The 18,076-nt window shown below is 40.4% G+C and overlaps 3 protein-coding genes across 3 annotated transcripts; 2 read left to right on the top strand and 1 right to left on the bottom strand.

The window, feature by feature from the left end:
- Positions 1-4,542: 4,542 nt before the first annotated feature.
- DSM5745_08401 (uncharacterized protein) lies at positions 4,543-5,905 on the top strand (the record flags this gene model as incomplete). The annotated part of the gene is made up of 3 exons (XM_026750417.1): positions 4,543-4,633; positions 4,923-5,475; positions 5,536-5,905. 3 exons carry the CDS (start codon positions 4,543-4,545, stop codon positions 5,903-5,905), a joined length of 1,014 nt encoding a protein of 337 aa, XP_026601421.1.
- A 6,655-nt stretch (positions 5,906-12,560) lies between these two features.
- DSM5745_08400 (uncharacterized protein) lies at positions 12,561-14,976 on the bottom strand (the record flags this gene model as incomplete). Its single annotated transcript, XM_026750416.1, has 6 exons — positions 12,561-12,610; positions 12,669-12,908; positions 12,964-13,170; positions 13,225-13,562; positions 13,622-14,443; positions 14,510-14,976. The coding sequence occupies 6 exons, from the start codon at positions 14,974-14,976 to the stop codon at positions 12,561-12,563; spliced, it is 2,124 nt and encodes a 707-aa protein (XP_026601420.1).
- Positions 14,977-15,771: 795 nt separating this feature from the next.
- On the top strand, positions 15,772-17,868 carry DSM5745_08399 (uncharacterized protein; the record flags this gene model as incomplete). Its single annotated transcript, XM_026750415.1, has 7 exons — positions 15,772-15,843; positions 15,889-15,999; positions 16,042-16,379; positions 16,422-17,323; positions 17,383-17,405; positions 17,455-17,639; positions 17,694-17,868. The coding sequence occupies 7 exons, from the start codon at positions 15,772-15,774 to the stop codon at positions 17,866-17,868; spliced, it is 1,806 nt and encodes a 601-aa protein (XP_026601419.1).
- Positions 17,869-18,076: the final 208 nt, after the last annotated feature.

Genomic DNA, 18,076 nt, shown 5'->3' with positions numbered 1-18,076 from the left:
ACTTTTTTAAGGCGTAGCCTACCGCAAGCAAAATATATAACCTATATAAATAAATATATTAAATTACTTAAGCTAAGTAATAAAAAAGCACCTTTATAAAGCTATTAACCTAGTATAAATAATAGCTTATAAAGCTAGAGCCTTATTAGGTTAAATTATAACCTAAACTTATATTAAAGTATTTAATTTTATATTATTAGCTAGTACTAAGGTTATTATATAATAACTTTAAGTAATATTATAAATACTTTTAATATAAAAATATAAAAATTACTTACTTTTACAGGAGAAGCAAAAGCCCTAAATACCTAGTTTTTTATTATTATTTTTAATAATATTTTTAATAATAGCCCCAGCGCCCTATAATACTATTAATAATTAAGGCTAAGGCCTTAAAGTACCTTTATAAATTAAAGCCTAAAAACTTTATATTTTTACTAAAAATTATAAACTTTTATAAGTTTATTTATTTTTACTAGGGCTCCCCGCGCCCTAGCCTTATAAAAATTATTTAACTTAATATTAAATAGTTTTATTTTTTTTAGTTTTATTATATTTTTTTTTTATTTTATATTTTTTTTTAATATAACTAGCTTTAGCTTATATATATTTTTTATAAATAAGGCTGGCCCTTATATTTTATAGTATTTAAATTACTAAGCGCGTGATAAATAACACCTGCTAGTAGCTATATATTAAAATAATAAGTAAAAAATAAGTACCTAGCCTATAAGCTTTTAGTAAAAGTTACTTTTTAAAATAAAAAACCTTTTATATATAAATTATTTAAATAGGCCACTTGCCCTGCAGCGGCACGCCCCCATACCCTAAAGGAGGTTTAAAATATTAGGTGTACGCCTAGCGATCCCCGGGGCGTTAAATACCACTACTACTACTACTAAGTCAAAGAGACGGCCCCGGGGCTGATGTGTCCTGCAGCTGCCGGAGCTGGCGCTGAAACAACCGGTCCTGCACCGCTGGCTTGCGCTTAGGTCCTTGCATGGGGACTTTAAGTGGTACCACGAGCGCTTTTAATATAAAAATGCCAGGCTTACTTGCTCCTGCGGGATAAGTAAAAGCCCTAAATATCTAGTTTTTTATTATTACTTTAAATAGCACTTTTTATAATAGCCCTAGCATCCCATAATATTATTAATAACTAAGGCTAAGGCCTTAAAATACCTCCGCGGGCTAGAGCCTAAGGGCTTTATATTATTATTTAAAATTATAAACTTTTATAAGTTTATTTATCCCTGCTAGGGCACCCCGCGCCCTAGCACTATTAAAATTACCTAATTTAATATTAAATAGTTTTTTTTTTTATTTTACTACACTTCTTTTTTTTTTTTWTTTTAAACACCTTTTTTTAATATAACTAGCTCCGGCCAACGCGTTTTTTTTATAATAAGGCAGGCCCTTAAAACCCTTTATAACTAAAACCCTAAACACGTAATAAATAATACTTATTAATAGCTATATATAAAAATAATATATAAAAAACAGGCACTAGCCCATAAGCTTTAATAAAAGTTGCCCTTTAAAATAAAAAACCTTTTTATATATAAACTATTTAAATAGGCCACTTGCCTTGCGGCGGCACGCCCCTATACCCTAAGGAAGGTCCGGGATAATAGGCGTACGCCTGATGATCCCCGGGGCGTTAAATATCACTACTACTACTACTATGTGTCCTGCAGCACTGGAGCAGGCACCGATCTTCCTGTTTATTTCTAGCTTCACGCGCTTTCCTTGTTATTCAGACCCCATACAAATTCCTCATTACCAGGGTTACAATCGCCTATCTGGTGGTCATATTGTTGCATCACCGGCATCTAACTCCCCTATCCTACCTTTCCTGGGCTCAGTGCAAGATATCAATCTTACCATCAGTGGGTTCACGTTAGATAACCATTAGACACTCAACGCAGCTTGGAACGTGGATTCGCTAGAGGCTTTCCGAGGCCCCGTGTGGTACAGACGGGATGACAACTTCATTGATCAATATAGGCCCCATTCGCAACCCTTGGAACGGACATTTGAGTTTGATTGTGTACCCAGTTTAGGCTTGTCTACATTCCCCTGGCCAACTCATGATCTGCCTATGCGCTCTGGTTCACATAGGACAGGCTATGACAATGGAAATTTGGGTCTTAATCTCTCTGGTCCGGAAGATGGAGCACTATCTTTCATTGATCCTGGCACGAATCCTCCATCTTTATTCTCGGCGACCTCCTTGAACACCAACCTAACGAGTGCGTTATCGCTGTCAACTCATGATACTCACACGCCCTCCGAGGTGCCTCTATCGCCACTGGTTTCTCCAGATCGTCCATTGGCGCAATCGTACCACCATCTCGGCATTCTACCCTCCGCTTCCGCCAGCCAAACCCTGCGTTTGACTCGTTATAATTGCAAATACTGCCCAGAGAGCTTTGAAGACCAAACTACGTTAACACTCCACCAAGTTGGGGAACATAGCTATATACGTGAGAGGGGACGTCTAGACAAAGCCTCCTGCACACACCGCGGGGAGAGGCGGCACTATGGCACGACAACACATCAGCATGGCGAATCGTTTCGATGCGGTGGCTGTGGTCGGCACTGTAAGCGACGCGACAACCATATTCGCCACCTGAAGACCTGCAGCAAAGGATACGGTCAATACTATATCTGCGGTCGTGATTCACATCAGACTTTGGACAAGGCCGAGCACTGGGACCACGTTACGACATGCAAGATGACTGTTGGAAGGAAAAAGAAGTATCCATCGACCAAGCCGACTCATGGGGAATCAATGGGTTCTAGCCTAGGGGTGCCCTTACCCACGGAGGCTGTTGGCTGTTCGCCTTGAAGCACAAATTAGAGTTCTAGAATAAGGGCAGCTACACTCTCTAGGTATACTTGTGGAACTCGTTGGGTACTCTGGCTGGTGTAGATGACTCTTGCCTCTAGATGATCTTTCTTTCCTTTGTTCTGCACCTTGAAAGGTTTTTAGAGCTCGTGAAGATGGATCTTATAGCTGGAGACGGGATGTCCTGGGCTACTGTTGTTTAAGATGTCCTCCGTTGATTGAGAGAATGGTACATGAGTAGATAGCCCATTGTAATTGGGACGTAGCTGCGATCTCGAAAGAACATATTTTACACTTTCACCCTGAGGACTTGCAACTATACCTTCGTTAAACTTATCCCCGAGGGCCCTACTCTTCCCCCCGAACCTATAGTAACCAGGAAGGCTTAGCAACGCTAAGGACCCTAACTGATTTGAGGATAAGACCCGATTGGCCGGGGATGGATGGTTGAGTCCTAACCCTAAGCCCTATAATTGAGCAACTGGCCAGACATCACATTTGTTATACTGAATAAAACGAAGCTATCATGGATCTTTGAACTCAAAAGAAGGAATCCCCGAGTTAACTTGCTCTATATATAGTTGTTCCTCCCGCCTTTGCCGAAATCTATGAAACCGCAATAAAAGACGGTCCAACCGGAGCACAAACGGCCAGTACCACCATAAGCCCCCCGCGTCCAATCTTAGTGACCAAGGGTCTTGTATCAAAGACTGTTATCCGGATTACGTACATTCCGGGAGTCGGAATACGGCCTAGGTCCACGAAAGTGGGAAGCTAAGGGTCCTCTGACAAATTAGGGTGGAGATTCACGGGCTTCATAAGAGCCATATCCAGGTCAAGAAATTGTGCCACATTTGTACATACATCAAGTTTATCATCTTAGGTCATAAATCTGGAAAGCGGGCTATATAAGGGACTTACTCCAAAGATGGGCACAAGGGAGACCTTGCCCCCAAACAGCCCTAAGGTGTCAAGAATCTTTTCCTTATGACTTAGCATTCCTTTGTCGTCCTCAAGAGAGTTTTTGCAACGTTTGCCGTTATGGTGCGATGGATATCTTTTGTCGGGTTGCTGGTATTTATGCTGCCTATCTTATGAATTGGGGAGAAGCAGCAAGAGCGTAATTTCTGGAAGAGGAATCAAGATCTTGTCAAATGTTATGGTCTCCCGTTTGACTTGTGGCTATAAAAAGGGTTGAAGAGGTCAACGACGTTGGGCCCTGTAAGCATTTGATGCTTGATAGAGCCTTGTTGGCTGCAGTCCTCATTCGAGATCCTGAGGTTCATTGGCCTGCGTGTTTGTCCTCGCCCATTTCTGTAGAGTGGTATTGCTTGCATCGTGCCTTCTCGAAAAAGTCCTCAACTACTTGTTCTCATGACAGGTATCCCTCAGGAAAGGTCCTCAAATAATGAAACCCGTACGGCAAGTTCTCCATCTCTTGGGATTGTCATCGGGCGCCATATAACGCCCGTTTTCTTATCGTGGGTCTCGGCATGGCTGTTGAAAGCTTGTTCCCTGAAAATAACTCCCATACGCGGCCTGCATAAAATTGTCCTCACCCCAAATTGGGCCTGATGCAGCCAAGTGCCTCGGCATCTGGGAGGGGAGGTTCGTCGCAAAAAAATCCTGGTTTCAGCCTCAAAAACGACTGGCAATCGAAGAAGTACCTGGACCTATAGGCAAAGGAACCAATGACCTCCATGTGCGTTGTGCTCATTGGATGCTTTGGCAATCGAGCCGGAGGTCTCAAGGCAGCGAATAAGAAGGAAGCAAGAATTGTCCGTAACGATAACAGGCAACCCCTGCTGTGCATCTTGAGCAGCCAATCCCGACAGCGGGAAATGGCCCTCAGCTGCAGTCAGCCATCAGCACCTTCCTTTATATTCCATCTCTCGCTCCCATCTTACCTGCCATCTGTCCTTTCCTTTCTGTTCCCCAAGGCTCGTCCATTGCACCTGGCACTTTGATTCACCCTTTGACTGAATCACATACCCTCCCTGTCTGGAGTGATCGCGGGATACCTTATCCCGCGGGTACTCCATTCAGGGATTCCACAATGATCATCATTTAGGGCAAAACGGGCACTGGTCCTTCGAGAGCCCTGACGATCCCCTCCTATGGTGCGAAACTGATGACAACTTTGCTGATCATTCTGGTTACTCTGCGCAGCTTCTGGATAATCTGCCTGGTATCTCACTCGACCCCTCAACTCTCAACAACATACTCCCCGCGCCGATCGAGTTTGAGGACCAGGCGTCCCTTCTTTTTTCCACAAATACCTCAGTTTCACTTGGCTGGGATGGAAAGGTTGCAGATGCCGCATCAATTGCGCCGAATCCTCCCTTCCCAGCCTTTAGTTCAGATGGTAGTGCACTGCGCCAGAAGGATACCGATACAACCTCTACACTTTCACTCTCCGACAACTTCTCACATTCTTCCTCCGCCGGTCTGACCTTGTCACCAAAGTCTGCTTCTTTATTGTCTAGTCTAAATGCAGATCATGGATTCGCGTCGAGCTCTAATCACCTCACGATCCTGCCCAATGCTCTGAGTCGCCCTGTCTCTTGTCCCCACTTCCAATGCAACTTCTGCGAGAGCACCTTTAGCGACGAGTCCGCCCTAATGTGAGTGATATATATCTAGGACACTCTTCCCTGACCAATACTGACTCAGCACCATCATAGGAGCCACGAATTGAGGGCCCACCACGTCTGCGAACGCGGATGTGCAAAGAAAGCCTTCTCATGTGCGCGCAATAGGGATAGGCATTACGCAAAATCGCATGGCCAGAGCAAGTTCGACTTCCATTGCGGTTGCGGCAAACGCTTTGCAGGCGTGCGACGCGACAATTACCTTCGCCATCTGAAGAGCTGCAACGCGACGGACAACCTACCTTACATCTGCGGTCGGGACTCGCATGAGACTTATAATAAAGTCGAGCACCTTGCCCATATCAAAGCATGCAAGGGGCAGGTAGGGAGGAAGAAAAAGAATCCGTCTAGCAAGCCAAGCAAGTCAAGCAAGTCAAACTTGTCAAGATTCCAGGCTTTTTGACGAGCAATTTGCCCATCGCCCAGTCTAGCCAACTTCCAGTCATGACCTCCAGAGTGATGCGGCAAAGCAAAAACAGCTGTCTTTGAGTTGAAAGGTTGTATGGCAATCAAACAGTTTAGATGTCTCGTTTTTGTACCTTCGAGGGGGCCGTCCGGTGCTGTGGATGGACCTGAGTCGCCCCTTTTGGTGTTGATGATCCTGTCTTTTTCCCTTTTTTCTTTCCTTCATTGTTACTTGCTATAAACCCTCACGAACTTATGACCTACCGCACCTGGTTTGCAAGCGTGTTATCTTTCCGGTTGATGCCTACCCTATGTTGCTGCTTACACGGACCCAGTGCACTAGGGTTGTTCATGATGTCCTTCTGCCACTGATCTTTTTTTTTCTTTTTCTCCTTCGCCTTCGAAATCATGGTTCACGCTTCTTCCCTAACGGCCTTCATTTCCTTCTCTCTGTTGTGGGTTATCCCGATTGATTTGTACCGAGTTTCGTGGATCCGGGCCTTCGCCTTGTTAAGCCCTGGGCCGAAATGGTTTCTGGCCTCTCCTGCATAGACTGTGGATTTGGTGCGGTTGCAGATTAAATACGCATCTCTGTTCCCTCTGTTTCTGTGTTCTTTTGTTGTACTTGGCCTCCAGGTGAGGCACCCTCCACTCTTGTATCCCCACCTAGGTAAGTCCTGTCATGTTCCCCCTGTGGCCGTGCAGTTGACTGCCATTAATACACTTCACTTTCTCCGACCATCTTGCTTTACGTTATATACTTTTGGTAGTTTCTCGCTCGTACTGTCATTCTTACCTCCAACTACATCGCTTGTTTATCTTGGAGATGAAAGCTTGGAGATTGTATCTAGCTAGGCCACGATAGTAAAGCTATACTTGGTGTGGCTAACTAAGCTAATAGGCAAGGGTTATAGTAAGGCGAGTAATATACTATACTTTAACACCCCCCTTGCTAGGAGCCCTACTAAAAAAATAAAGCTAAATATATTTTTTAAATAAAAAGTAAATAATAAAATATAAAGTAATAAAAAATAAGTAAGGCGCCGCGGTGGGCCGCCCTTATATATAAGTAAAATAAAGGTTAAAATAAAAAATTATAAAGCTATTTAAAAATCACCCCCCTTGCTAAGGCGTTTTATGTTAAGTTACTTAATAAAGTGGAGATACTAAACCCGCTTAAAAGGCTTAGTAAGGCTATTAATAGCCTGTTTTTTAGTATTAATATAAGTAAATTTAATATTACTAGCGGTTACCTTTTTATAAATAAAATAATATTTAATTACTATATACTTTATGCGGGCATAAAATTCTAGATTTTTTAATAGGGTAATCACGCCTTAGTTATCCATATAAATAAGTATTAATTTAATAAAAAGTATTTACATTAAAGCAAGGCGCGAGATATTAAGTTTAATAAAAAAAAGTTAAAGCTATAAAAGTTCTTAAATTATAATTACCTAGGAAATATACTTTAACTTTATTAATAAAAGGGCTATAGCAAACTATTTTTTAAAAAACTAGCTTATTAGCTTATTAGCTACCTTAAAAATATATTTAAAGGTAAAGGCATAGCTATTAGTATAAGCACCGGCCTAGTTAGTATTATAGTATTTAATAAGGTCTTTACTTTTATATTAATAAAAGATAGCAAGGCCCTTTAATACCTTAAGGTAGTAAAAAACACGTGTTAGGGCTATAATATAATTTTTTAAAAAATTTACTATATATTAAAATAAAAGTATAATAGTAAAAAAGATATCTAGGCGTGTATTAATAAAGATTTAAATAAAAATATTAATTTATTTTTAGTATAGGGAGATTTTTTTTATTAAGGCCTTGCTATTAAACTTTTATAATATAACCTTAAAGTTATATAAAGTTATAAAATTTTTATAGTTTTTAAAACTAAATTACTTTAAAATATTTTTAATATAATATTTTTAAAAAAAATAAATACTATTATCCATACAGTAAATATTAATATTAATAAAGTAAGTAAGTACTTTATTATTAATAACCTTAAAAGCGCCTTTAAGCGCCTTAATAACCTTTATAATATTATTTATAAATAAGGAGAGAAGCATAATATTATTTATATAAAAAAGAATAAATACTTAGTTATAAGTAAAGACTAAATAATCCACGTGTGTTTTAGTAAATTTAAGCAAGATAAAAAGGCTAGTAAGTATTTTATACCACTTTTTTAATAATTACTTTAGGCTATATAAGGTTTTTAAAAGTAAGCTATATTTACTAGTAACCTTACTACCCTTAGGTAGTTTAATAAAAATCTTTTTAAAAAGATTTGCGTATAAAAAAATAGTAATAATATTAAGAAAGTATAGTACCTAGTTATAGCAGGCAGCTAGTATAATAAATAATTTAAAAAATATTAATTTAGTAATAACTATATATACCTTATAAATCTTGTAATTATAGCTAGTAATTTAGTAAAAACCTTTAATAATTAAGTAAGCTTTATAAGTACTATTATGCTTAATTTTAAATACCTATTTAAGATTAAGAAGTTATATTTCTTTTTAATAATTAATAACACGCCACGTGCTGTTAAAAAAATAATTATTAAGCTTTTTATAAATAGCTATATGCTATTTATTTACCTTTAAATAAAAAACTATATTTATATATATTTTTAGTTTATAGCTAGTATTATTTAGGGTTTTAAAAGCAAAATTTTATTTATTTAACTTGCTAAAGTTTACCGCGAGAATAATATTATTAATAAAGTTATTAAGGGCAAGCTTATAATCCGCGAGAAACCACGCAAGATAGTTTAAAAAAAGGTTAAAATTATATATAAAAAAAAGTTTATTCACGCTTATTAATTTAAGGTGCTTTTTTATAATTTAACTTAGCTTTTTTAAATAATTTAAGCAGTGTATTTTACTTTTTAAGGGTAAAAAATATTAAGTATTAGCCTTTAAAACGCGGGTGTGTTTTACTAAACTATTATAATTTTTATTAATTATACTTAAATTACTTTTTTAAAAAAAAGGGGGGGGGTTTAAAGCAGGATAATATTAAGGCTTTGTGTTATATAACCCCTAAACTAAAAAGTTTAGTACTAGTATTAAAGAAAAAACACTAGTTAGTTAATATTTTTAAAGCTATTTTAGGTTATAAGTAGTATTATTAAAAAGGTTTTTTTAAAACAGTTTTTTCTATTCTAAATTTATTTTAAAAGGTTAAGAAATGGGGTTATAAAAAACAAAAATATTTTTATAAGTATTTAATAAAGTTTTAAAGCCAGGGGGCGTATATTTTTACTTTTAAAAATATAATTTTTTTTTATTTACTTTACTAGTAACAAGGTGTAAAGTATTTAAATTATATTTATTAATAGGCGGTGGGAAAAAAATACTTAACTTTTTAAAAATAATATCACGGGCGGTAATAATTTACTTTAATTTTAAGTTATAAACTTTATATAAACTTTTAAAGTATTTAATAAAGCGGCCCTTAGCCATATAAAGGTTAATTTTTATTTTATATATTTTTTTAAAAATAAAATAAAAGTATTTATATCCTAGCGCGCGCTAGTAAAAAATATTAGGTTATATTTTATTAAGTGCTTTATAAGGTGTTTTGCTAATAATTTTATAATAAAAATAATTATAAATATAAATAATAGCAAGAACTAGGTAATTTTAAAAAAACTTTAAAAGTTAGTTTTTTATTATAATAAATATAACTAGTTTAATAATATAATAATTTTTTACCTTAGTAATTAAGTTTAGCGCTAAGTAATATCTTAGTGCTAAATTAAAAATAATACTGTAATTTTTATAATATAACTTAAGTAGTTAGTATTTTAAAGTATTATTATAGTAAATACACTTTATTTTTAACTTTAGTTATATTTATAGCTAGTTATAAAATTAAAGAAATTTTTTAAAAAGTTTTTTTTTTTTTATAATAAATACCTAGCAGAACTAAAAGGCCTTATTAATAAATATAATAAAATATAAGGCGCCTGTCTGCCCGCGTACTAATATAGGCCTGTAAATATTTATATATATAATATTACCTAGCCAGCGGCCAAGATTTTTAATTAAATTTTACTTTACTAAGGGGAGCGCTATTTTTTTACTAATAATATATAACTTATATTATTTAACTAGCAAGCCCTTGTATAATTTAAGGCTAATAATATATTAAAAAAAATTCTTAATCTTTTTTTTAAATACATGGGCAGCCTATTAATAAGCTAAATATATAAAAATTATTTTATTAAAAACCTTTACCCTGGCTGCTATTAAACCCTTAAGTAAAATTATACTTTAACTAAATATAAAGGCATCCACAAGCGCGGTAATTACCTTAAAAAAAGTATTAATATTTAAATAAAAATAATAATAAAATCCAAGCAAAATAGCGTATGCAACCAGGGATTTATATTATATAAGTTTAATAATAATATTAATATTAAATATTATATAAATATTATTATCTACAAGCTATTTAATTAATAATAAATTATAAGCTAAGCTAGGCGTGTACTAAATATTTTTTAATAAAAAACTTTTAATTTATTACATACTAAACTTATTAATAACACCTAATATAATATTACCATAGCCTTTAGTAAAAAACTTATTATTATTAGCTATCTTAACTAGAACTTTGGTATATTTAAATAATATAAAGTTATACTTAAAGTATGTTATATAATAAAAGGCACTAAAGTTAAGTATTTAACCACTATTAGCGGCCGGTTTAACATTTATATAAGTTAATTTAATATAAAAATCCAGCTTATTAATATTAAGATTTAATAGTTATATAAACGCGGAGTTTATGTATATAAAGTTAAAGTTAATACTAACTATATTAGCGCCTAGAAAGGCCCGTAAAGCATTAGGCAGAGGTACTAATAAGGGACCTTAAATTAATCCCTAAGCTAACTATTATAAAGCGCTAGCAGTAATATTTTTTACCTATATAATATTTATAAAGGCAGAGGTATTATAGCCTTTTTTACCTTTTTTTTTTTTATAATATTTAGATTTACTACCATGGCTTTAACAGGCGCTAGCACTAGCGCTTTTAAAGTTACCTTTATTTTTTAACTAGGTATTTACTGGATTTCTAACACAGGTAAAAAAAAAATAACTATTATATAACTAGTAATATATATACCATATAGTGCTATAATTTTTAATAGGAATAAAGCTATTATAACTAAAGTAGCTAGTAATATTAATAGTATATTAAGTAATTTTAAATATTTATATTTAATTAAGTTTAAACTATAAAAAAAGTAAATAAACATTATTAATACTTTAATAAAATATTATATATAACTAAATAATAAAAGGCTATATATTATATAAGCTAAAAATTACCATGGTAAAAAAACATTATATAACTTATTAATTAAGGGTTTAAATAATTACTAGCTTAGTAATAATATTCCTAAACTTTATAAAAAATTATTCTAGTTACTAACTAGTATATTTTATCGCGTTAAGTATTTGCCAGCTTTTTAAAAAAAAACTAGTACTAAATAAGTTATATAGCTCTTATAAGTAATAAAAAACTTAGGTAGTACTTTAAAGGCTAGAAATTTAGTTTATATATTATATATAAAGTGTTAATTATAAAAATAATAATAAAAAAAAGTTATATTATATTTAGCGCCCTTGCTCCGCTCTTATTTTAATATTTTAAAAAGTTTAAATATTAATTTAGTTTTTAATAATAAGCTTAGTAACTTAATCTTAAGCTATATTATTTTTATTAGTATATTTTATAATAATAATAGCTTGCTTTAGTAAATACTTGTAAAAAAAAAAGACTTTTTTAATAATAATAAGCTAAAAATAAGGCAGTTTAAATTAAAGTATAATTTTAAAAAACTTATGCTATAAATAATAGTTTTCTTAATTATTAAGTTATATAATAACTTTGTAAAAGTTAAAAATAATAGTAATAATATTAACCATGCTATAAATAAATTTTTACATAACCTTAATATATAGGGGTGGCGTGGGAGTTATATAAAGTAAATAATTAAAAAATTTATACTAGGTAGCTAAAAATCCTAATACTATATAAAAATATTTTTAACTTAATAAATATTTAAAGTAAATAAATTTTTAAAAAAGGTAATAATAAAGAAAGTAGTTATATATAAGTAAATATAATATTTTAATAAAAGAAGCTACCTAGGGCACATAACCTTTTAAAAATAAAAACTTAAAAATTATATCTAGCTAGGCCACAATAGTAAAGCTATACTTGGTATAGCTAACTAAGCTAATAGGCAAGGGCTACAGTGGGGCGAGCAGTATACTACGCTCCGACAGTTTAGACTATAAATATGTAGTTAACGGTTAGAATACGTCCACAGGTTTCTTCCCGCTGCATAAAGCGGCGAATCCTTATTTTGCTTTTCATTATTAATACATAGCATCCAGGACCTTCAGCGCGGGCAGCGTGGTAGGTATTTCAGTATAAACACCTATACATGTGATTATCCATTCCAGAATAATATGCAGAGCTTTCAACAGATCCCGAAAACCATCTGTTTACAAACATCCCATTGAGTCGAGCAGAAATACCCGGGGCGTGTCTGGGTGGGACTGTGAGGGAAGCCCAAACTTTCTGCTGTTAGTAGAATTGTCGGGCTGCTATATGGATGCTTGCTGCAGGTTCAAGGCAGAGACAAACGCCTCGGAGTCTTAACCCCGTTAGATCGCCATATACATCTCAAGTATGCTATGGTAGGTCCGACATACCGTCTTCCGTCACAAAGTCAAACTGAATCCACTTTTCCTTCTTCCACCACGCATCGCACCCTGAAGACGAGGATCCCGAGGCACGGGATGTCCGGGAGTCATGCGATGTAGCGGTGACTGTGCTCTCCACCGAGTTCCGGCGTGGTAAGAGACCCGATGTGAAGCTGTGTCTTCGGGTGCCGGAGACCGGGAGTCGGATCTTGGTTCTACCTTCTCGTTTGGGGGCACAGAAGTCGGAGACTGGAAGGGTGTTAGAGAGGGTAGCAGAGTGGACTGGGCTGTGGCAATAACGTACCTGGGATATCCAAGAAACGAGGTGAATGGGATGGTCCACGGTGAGATCCGAAGTAAAGGATGGATAGGGCACCGGTTGGATCCTGCAGAACGCGGACGGTCTCCTGGGAGCAGTGGCCTTCCGGCAGAGTACTCGAATGGATGAGTTTGATATCTCCGTTGAAGAGGACGGTGCGGCGGAGGAGTGTGTTTTGGAACCGGTCAAAGTCTGCCTCGGTGTTAGATGTTCAAGCCGGTAAGGAAAAGCATCCGGGAGATGTACCCTGCTTATCGTGGCAAACATAGATTGGTGTGACATGAAGCATGTCCGCACGCCCGTCCTGCGTTATTTCGATCTGATGTGATCCCATGAAGCCGATGGAAAGCGGATTCGATGCAGCTGATGAGTGCCGACTGTACATCAGGTACGGCATCATGGAGTCTTTGACGTTTTTCGACGGATTTTCGCGATCGAGCGAGTGGACGAGCTTGAGTCCAGTTTCAGCGTTGATGCCCTCGATCACGTCCCTCCTGCTGGACCTGGGATCGAGGAACGCGGTTACGGAACAGGTTACCGGCGGATGCACATAGCTGCCCCTGCGGTTTGGGTCTGGAAAAAAACTGGGACACATCAGCATCTACTCCAAACATCTACCTGGGCGAGGCGTCAAGATACGTACACTTGCACTGGGTGTTCAGTGAGCAGTTGGGAAGGGATACTGGATCGACGACGCCATGTTGAACCAACCGAGACTGGAGAATGGGGTGGGTCGGAGTCGAACGGCCATGTCTCAATAATGGCTGAGCCGGCGGGTCGCACAGGGACTCGTGCTGGCGATGGTTGTCGGGGAGAGTGCCATTCTTCAGGAGACGACATGCCGCGTGGCGTCCTGGGAGGAGGGTCCGGTTCAGGGGCGATGTCCAATTGCCCTACAGTAAAGTCGAGTCGTGGAGAAGGCCCGTCGAGAGGGTGCATGATGCGGAATTGCAACCGCTCTTTGAACAGACCCCAATCCTCTGCGGCGTTGTTGAGCGCCTTGGTCGATCTCCCGATGGAATCAGTTTGCTGCCGACTGGGGACGATGACATGCTCGTATCCAACCTTGTCCAGTGCTTCTTGTACCTCGCCTCCTATCTGGTTCAGCAGTTCGACTACGGGGGAGATAATGGTGGTGTCGCTGCCGATGCTGCCACTTGTGTCTGAACGTCTGAGTGGGCTGATGCGTTCTGGGGACGGCGTCAGCTGTCTGCCGATGGTATCCAAGCGAGTGGCCAGATATTCTAGCCTGCCGGTGATCACTTGGATACGCTGCAATGCAGCGTCGCTCTCGGATTGTGCGATGACATCGTTCTCGGGAATGGCGTTCAGGGCAGGGATGGGTTCGAGCAAGTGGGCCAGACGGCGACGGTGGGTTCTAGAGAGATATTTGACATCGAGGGCATCGGGAGACTCATCAGGGGCACAACGTCGAAGAATCAAAGAGACCTGTGCGCTCATTGCCCTAGGCGAGGGCCGTCAGCGAGTCATCGTCCACTTTCTCCTTCAAACGATGCGCAAGTCTACCCACCTGACTGCTTTGAGAATCTCCACATGCTCCGTTCTCATCTGCCTTGTGTCATCCCGATTGTTGGCGGTAAGCTTGAGGGTCGCGAAGTGAATGTGTCCTTCGAGATGCGCCCTCAGCAGCTCAGCTTCCGCGCGCTCGAGAGGCCAGGAGACCGTATCCCAGGCACTCAAGAGTCGTTCCTGCACGCTCCGTCGTCTCCCTACGTCTCTAGTAAGTGATCTGTGTTTTTTGATAAAGCTGGCGCATTGTGCAATCGTTTGCTGGTAGCCATCTCCAAGGTCAAGGTCTTCCCCGGGATACTTATTCGCAATGGCTTGCAGTTTCTCCAGCGTGGCTCGGACGAGGTTGAACTCGGTTTTGAATGCAGCAAAGTCAGATTTCGCTCCTCCTGGTCCGTCTTTGAAGCTCGTGTAGATTGCCCAGACGATCTTTGCACCCTGGATAATGTCCCCTACACCAACGTCCATGATGACGGGGAGGGGAGGAGACGTTGTTTGATGGAAATATGGGCAACGAAAAGCAACAAGAAGGAGTGGAGACGATGAGAGATGAAGATGTAAGATCGAGGAAGTGATAGACCAAGCTCCGGTGTCAGAGGGGGCGTGCCAGGCCACCCCATCGGGAGCCGCATCATGCCCCTCAACTCTGAACAGGTGGCAGCCAGCGGACTGCGTACTACGGAGACCAAATTGCCGTCAAGTTAGCGGGTTCGTAGCGAGGACTAAGTCCAGAGTATGCAGGTTGAGCATGCGTGATCCTTCCTAGCGTGCGCACCGCCCGGGTGGCGCCTGGCTAGAGCCCTAAGCCCCCAATCGGAGCAGCCACAACCACAACGTGGGTGAACTGGCTGCTCTCACTGTCTAGATTTCTATATCGATTGCCTTCTCTCCCCTCATCTCGCTCCGACGCAGTGCTGTCGCACATGTTCCTGTTCCTGATCCAAGTTCCTCTTCTTGAGCCGCACCGATCCGTAACCATCCGCCATGTGGATAACATGGATGTTCCCTGATCAAGAGGAAAGCCTACTTGAAAAGTACCTTTGACTCATGCGACAGTTCTATGACCCGGGCAAAATAGCCAAGGCGTAAAGCCACCCTGCTCGTGTCTGTCTGAGATCCCCGAGGCGCCTTCAGCCTCGCGCCGGGCAATGCCCCGGGTACGCGGCCTTATGAGCAGGTCATGCCTCGCGAGTCTATGCTGGGAGAGAAAGTGTTTGTAACTGTTTTCTTCCTGCCGCCCCATGCGACTCGCAGGCCGCAACCATGTCGGTGCTGCCATTTCTGACGCTGCACCTGAACCCCTGGAGGAATTATGAGAGTTTCCAGCACCACACGGTAAGAACCATTTCAACACTTTCGAACCCTTTTAATGGATGACAGCCAGCTCAGCGACATGAGTACATGATTGGTCGGTTAGAAAATGCCCGACGACGCGAATGGATCTGGGTCGTGATTGTCGCCGGCATCGGCTTCTTCACGGATGCCTACGCAGTAAGCATCCCCTCTCCGTAACAGGCAGTTGCTGACGGACAGATTTTCTCCGTCAACATTGTCGTCCCCATGCTTGGCTATGTGTACTGGCCTCATGAGGATGGCATGCCCCAGCGCTTCAGCGTAGCCCTGAGTATTGCCACGCTCGGCGGCGCCATGGTGGGCCAGGTCCTGTTTGGAGTGGCCGCCGATATCTGGGGCCGACGCAAGATGTATGGGCTTGAGTTGGTTGTGCTTATCTTCACTACCCTAGGCGTGGCATTATCGTCTACTGGCGCCGAGTCGTCCATGTCTATTGTCGGCCTCTTGATCTTCTGGCGATTCTTCATGGGCGTAGGACTCGGCGGCGACTACCCTTTGTCTGCTGTGATATGCTCAGAGTACGTACATAATCTTCATACAAGGCCTTCGCTAATCGTCAGGTTTGCCCCTACGCGCATTCGAGGCCGGATGCTCGCGGCCGTGTTCTTCTGCCAGTCGCTTGGCTCACTGTCTGCAAACCTGGTCGCCCTGATTGCAGTTGCCGGTTTCCGCGATCAGCTTTTGAGAGACGCTTCTGGCCAGGAGTGCACAGGGGCCTGTGCGCGGGATGTTGACCGCATCTGGCGTCTCATCGTCGGTCTCGGTGCGGTGCCGGCATTCATCGCGCTGTGGTTCCGACTGACAATCATCGAGTCGCCTCGATATACGGCCGAGGTTTCCCAGGACAGCTTGCAGGCGGCCGCCGATGTATCCTACTTCTTTCGATCCGACGAGGCCATCCCGCCCCCGGCGATGAGCCAGGTCACCCACGAGGTCGACATCTCACCGACCACCTCAAGGCCACACTCGTATCCCTCAAGCGTTAACTCTAGCCTGTCCTCTACTTCGCAGGAGATTACACGCACCGTCGACCTCGGCAGCTTCTGGAATGCTTTCAAGGACTTTGTCGCCAGGCCCAAGCCCTTTCGAGTTTTGATGGCCACGTGTTTATGCTGGTTTTTCTTGGACCTACCCTTCTACGGGCTCGGCCTGATCAGCCCCCAAGTGATCCATACCATCTGGCCCGGTAGGAACGAGAACGCTGATGTAACGATATATGACTCCCTCATGCAGAACTCCTACCAGAGTATGGTGGTCGTTTCGTCCGGCGCGGTGCTGGGAAACCTCATCGCCATCTTCACCATCGACCGGCTCGGGCGGCGTAACATTCAACTCAACGGGTTCTTCTGGCTGTTCATCCTGAATGTTGTCATTGGAGCCACATTTCGGGTTCTCGGAGGCAAAGACAGCTCATCGGCGTTGGTTGTCCTATACATTCTGTGCCAAATCTTCTTTAACTTTGGTGGGTTGCCCTTAAACATTCCAAGGCTGGTTCAAAATAGCTAATAGACCATGTAACAGGACCAAACACAACGACATATATTGTGAGCCATTCCTACACATTCAGTAGTGCCACTGACAAGTCGTCCTCAGCTCCCAGCAGAACTCTTCCCAACGCGCTTCCGCGCTACATGCCACGGTCTTGCAGCGGCCGCAGGAAAGCTTGGCTCAGTTATTGCTCAGGTGTGGATATCCTACGTGGACTACGGGTATGGGTCATTTCAAGATGACGCTCCGGAGAACGATCCTGTCAATTGGCTGGGATTCTCTCTGCTCTGGTAAGCTTGCTGACCTCCACTTTTACGGCGGAGATCCCTCCTGACAACGAGCAGTCTCTCCGCGTTCATGCTCCTGGGCCTTATTGTCACGTACTTTTTTGTACCTGATGTTAAGGATCCAGATGGCAAGATTAAGTCCCTCGAGAAACTGGCTGACGATCTGTTGTCGGATACGGGGCCTTTGGCTGGGCCCTGTGGGAGGGGTTCGCTTCCTAATGGGAATGTGTGAAAAATACCTCGCTAGTATAACTACTCCATCCGTGGCTTAAATGGCATATTACCATGTTTACATTTCCCTCTAATGCTAATGATTCTTGGCGCGGAGAAAAAGTCGAACTTCCTCCATGTATATCGGGGAGACAGGTCAGGTGACTTACGTAGCCCTTACTCGCAGGTACCTGTTCACTAAAGACACCATTGCACTCTCTACCCATCGC

Source organism: Aspergillus mulundensis (assembly GCF_003369625.1).
Source record: "Aspergillus mulundensis strain DSM 5745 chromosome Unknown scaffold_9, whole genome shotgun sequence".
NCBI lineage: Eukaryota > Fungi > Ascomycota > Eurotiomycetes > Eurotiales > Aspergillaceae > Aspergillus > Aspergillus mulundensis.
Note: the sequence above shows the minus strand (reverse complement) of the source record. Positions and strands in the feature narration are given on the sequence as shown.